We start from the raw sequence: 3,973 nt of genomic DNA, 5'->3' as shown, positions 1-3,973 counted from the left end.
TCCAATTGCCGCCGCCAGAACCCGGGGCCAGGAGCCGCCGCGGCGGAGCCACCTGACACCTTTAAATAGCACCGGGGCTGGCGAAACTGGAGCCCGGCGCGGCGCTTCCCGGCTCCGGCCCGGGCTTACTGGAAACCCCGGCGGCGGCGTCCGCGTCAGCGCTCTCCTCCCGGGGCCCCGCGCCGCCCCGCCTGCCGGGGTCGCCGCGCTAATCGGCCCGTTGCCCGTCCGCACCCTGCCCGTTGCGGCCTCCTGCCTTCCTTTCGCGCAGTCGGGCGCCCGAGCTGCCCGCGGGCTGGGTCCCCGCGGCCCGAGCCTCCCCGGCCGGGCCCCCAAGCGAGGCCGAGATGACTTCCAAGGAGGACGGCAAGGCGGCACCGGGGGAGGAGCGGCGGCGCAGCCCTCTGGACCACCTGCCGCCGCCCGCCAACTCCAACAAGCCCCTGACGCCGTTCAGCATCGAGGACATCCTCAACAAGCCGTCAGTGCGGAGAAGTTACTCGCTGTGTGGGGCGGCGCACCTGCTGGCGGCCGCGGACAAGCACGCGCCGGGCGGCTTGCCCCTGGCCGGCCGGGCTCTGCTCTCGCAGACCTCGCCGCTGTGCGCGCTGGAAGAGCTCGCCAGCAAGACCTTTAAGGGACTGGAGGTCAGCGTCCTGCAGGCAGCCGAAGGTAGGCATAACCTAGATTGCCCTGAGCCTAGTCACCCACACTCAGCGCCCAGTGCTTCCTAACTCCCCTGCTTCTGCCCACGCCGGCGGTCAGGTCTCTGCTGTCCTAGCTTCTGCAGCCAAGATGGGAGTAGAGATAAGTGAAGCAGGACCCTATTTCCTAGGGACCTCTGCGTCCTGAGTCAGGGTGATCTGAGAGAAGTGGGGGTAACCAAAGCTCTCTCTGAAGTCTGACCGGCTTCTTAGAGTCCCCATCGGCTTGGATGCCCCCTGACTTTACTCCTGAAGTGGGGGAGAGAGAGAATCTTTTCCTGGAAACTTCTGGGTAGGATGGAGTCGGGCCATTGGGAAGGGGTGGAAAATCCGTGTTCACAACACATTTGGGGAGTTTCTGTTTGGCTTCTCTGTACTCTGTGAGACTTCGTTCTTTCAGATCAACTCTTAGGGAGCAGAGATCAAAACGATTTTTCCTAGGGAATTCCAGGAGATCAAAGACAGGAGGTTTCCCATGGCCCAGTTTGCTCTGGTATAGAGACTGGAATCAAATTGAAGAGGGAACAACAGCGAGAGGGTCCTGGATCTGGTGGAGAGTTATGGGATAGTCTGGGTGGGGTCTTCACTCTCGTTTCTTTCCAGGCCGCGATGGGATGACCATCTTCGGTCAACGACAGACGCCCAAGAAACGACGAAAATCACGCACGGCCTTTACCAACCACCAGATATACGAGTTGGAGAAACGTTTTCTATACCAGAAGTACCTGTCCCCGGCAGATCGCGACCAAATTGCGCAGCAGCTGGGCCTCACCAACGCACAGGTCATCACCTGGTTCCAGAATCGGCGCGCCAAGCTCAAGCGGGATCTGGAGGAAATGAAGGCCGACGTGGAGTCCGCCAAGAAACTGGGCCCCAGCGGGCAGATGGACATAGTGGCACTAGCCGAACTCGAGCAGAACTCGGAGGCTTCGGGCGGAGGCGGTGGCAGCTGCGGCAGGGCCAAGTCTAGGCCCGGTTCTCCCGCGCTCCCCCCAGGCGCCCCGCAAGCCACGGGCGGTGGGCCATTGCAGCTCTCGCCGGCCTCTCCACTCACGGACCAGCGAGCCAGCAGCCAGGACTGCTCAGAGGACGAGGAAGACGAAGAAATCGACGTGGACGATTGAGCAGCGCCCTAGACCTTCTGCCTCCCGGGCCCCCAGCGCCCGCATGCCCGCCGCCTCCCGGACCGGACCGGACCGCTAAGGGGAGCTGGGACCTCCTCTGCATCTCCTGCCTCCACCCGTGTCCCGGGGCCCGGACTTGGCTCCTGACAGCCACCTCTTCCCTCTCGAAGCAATAAATCCGGGCCGGCCGGCGGGGCCGGCAGCCACACGCGGCCTCCGCCGCCCCAGAAGCCCTCGCCGTGCAATTCTGTATGGCTTCTGTATAAATATTTAAGCCTATATAGAGGGTTCCTCCCACCGCAGCCTGATCTTTTTCTTTATTTTATTTTATTATTATTTTTTTAATCTCAGATATTTCGATTTTATCAAAGCCCGAGTGCTACCAGGTCGGCTGACGGTGAGGCGGACACAAGAGCGGCGAACACTAACTCCTGCGGTCTAGAAGCTGTTTTCATTTTTCTCTGCATGTAGCGAATGCACCGGTTCGCTCACTCCCTCGGCCTATTACAGTTGACTTTTCATTTCCTTCTGCCTTTTTTCCCCTGCGTGAGAATGGGGTGGGGGGGACAGCCGAGCCTTGACTTGCAAGTTTCAAAACCGATCTTTTCTTTCCCTAGCCAGAGAAGTCTGTTTTCGATGGCGTGTCTGCCTCCCTATGTACACTATTTTTAAAATTTCTCCAAACCTTCTTGCATTTTTCTCGGACTGACTGCTGGAGTCTGGCTCTTAGGGAAAAAGCAAGGGAACATCCAAGCAACCATCGAAAACAGAACCCAAAGCCTTGGAATTATTTTTTACTCTTTTAAGATTTTTTTTTCCTTTTTGCATGTGACAGAGACCTAAAGATGGGCGACCCAAAGGCTCACCCTCATCTTTTCTGCAGCTTTGGGTTTGTCTGTCAACATCTTTCTCCCGTTTCCACTTGGCTATACGAACGAGGGTGGTCCGCTGAGGGTGGGTTCCGGATGTTCCTTCCCAGTTCCTGCCCCTTGCCCCCTCTTTCTCCGACTGTACCCAAGGCCTCTTTCTCCAATAAATAAAGTCTTTGCCATTTTACTAGAATGGGCCGCGACCGCATTTGCAAGAATGGGCCGAATTTACCCAAAACAGCTGAAAGTTAAGAATGTTCCTGTTTCCCCTTGTGGGTCCCGCCGGCCTTGGAGATTTGGGGAAGATGTTTCAGGGCAGGCTTGGGGGCTCGGGACAACAGGGAAGCAATGGGAGGAAGGGCTTTTTGCCCAGGCCCCTTAAGCACGCAGCAGCTACTAAATGGACCGAGAAGTCTGCTTCGTCGGGTCGGGGTAAAAAAAAAAAAACAACTAGTCTTGTTGATAGTGACAGAAAACTCGTTTGTCCACGGAAGGCATCAAGGTGAGGCAAGACTGTCCTACAGTTTTGTGTTCCATCGCTGAGCATGGTAGTCTACCTGTGCTTCCTGGACACCTGCTAAACCCGGAGACACTGGCTGGTGTCACTCAGTGAAGATCAGGGTGGAGCCTGGAGACACCCAAGTTTTGGTCTTGCCCTGAGGGCTTCAGCCTGGTTTAAGATTCCGTAAAAGAGTGTAAAGCTGGAGACAACTAGGACATGCAGAATTACACTTGTGGGCTTCCGGAACGCAAGCCCAAAGCGTCTGGGGGTTGTAGTACATTTCTAGTAACATTTGCAAACGCTGGCCCATAACTTGGGTAGCAGCAGAACCATCGGTGTCTCAGGGACTTCCTGCTTTCCTAGCGACTTTGGGAGACTGGCGTGGGGGCTAAGGCGGCTTTCAATTTCCTGAGCTGTGGGGCGGGGCGGGGGGGGTGTCCTCTCTGGGCTTTTGTTGTCGCCGGACTGGCGAGTGGCCGCTGTCACCAGAGTTGGGTCCCGCCTCCAGGCCGCTGGGCTCCCTTTCTCCGAAAAATTGATGTGAGAAACGCGCATCTGGTCTCGGGCAGGCGATGGGGCCCCGGGGCCTGAGTCAGGAACGTGTGTGTCCAAGGAGGAAGCTAAGAGACAGCCAGAAACAGGGAAAGAGCATAGAAAGACACGAAGAACGGAGCGAGAATGTGAGAGACAGAGAAGCAGGGTGGAGAGAGAACCATTTATAGACACCGAGAAACGGGCACAGAGACGGGGACGAAGGAGAAAAAGAATGGGAAG

The 3,973-nt window shown here is 57.4% G+C and overlaps 1 protein-coding gene across 1 annotated transcript; it reads left to right on the top strand.

The window, feature by feature from the left end:
* The first annotated feature begins 247 nt into the window (after positions 1–247).
* On the top strand, positions 248–2,884 carry Lbx1 (ladybird homeobox 1). The gene is made up of 2 exons (XM_075974207.1): positions 248–672; positions 1,308–2,884. Exons 1-2 carry the CDS (start codon positions 348–350, stop codon positions 1,826–1,828), a joined length of 846 nt encoding a protein of 281 aa, XP_075830322.1. The 5' UTR covers positions 248–347; the 3' UTR covers positions 1,829–2,884.
* The last annotated feature ends 1,089 nt before the right edge of the window (positions 2,885–3,973 follow it).

This window comes from Microtus pennsylvanicus, chromosome 5 (assembly GCF_037038515.1).
Source record: "Microtus pennsylvanicus isolate mMicPen1 chromosome 5, mMicPen1.hap1, whole genome shotgun sequence".
Lineage (NCBI taxonomy): Eukaryota > Metazoa > Chordata > Mammalia > Rodentia > Cricetidae > Microtus > Microtus pennsylvanicus.
This window is presented reverse-complemented; position numbering and strand designations above follow the sequence as displayed.

Excerpts from the sequence above, each read along its gene's own strand:
- Lbx1 (XM_075974207.1), top strand. The coding sequence starts at position 348 with ATGACTTCCAAGGAGGACGGCAAGGCGGCACCGGGGGAGGAGCGGCGG. Across the intron at positions 673-1,307 it reads CGTCCTGCAGGCAGCCGAAG|GCCGCGATGGGATGACCATC; the intron begins GTAGGCATAACC and ends GTTTCTTTCCAG.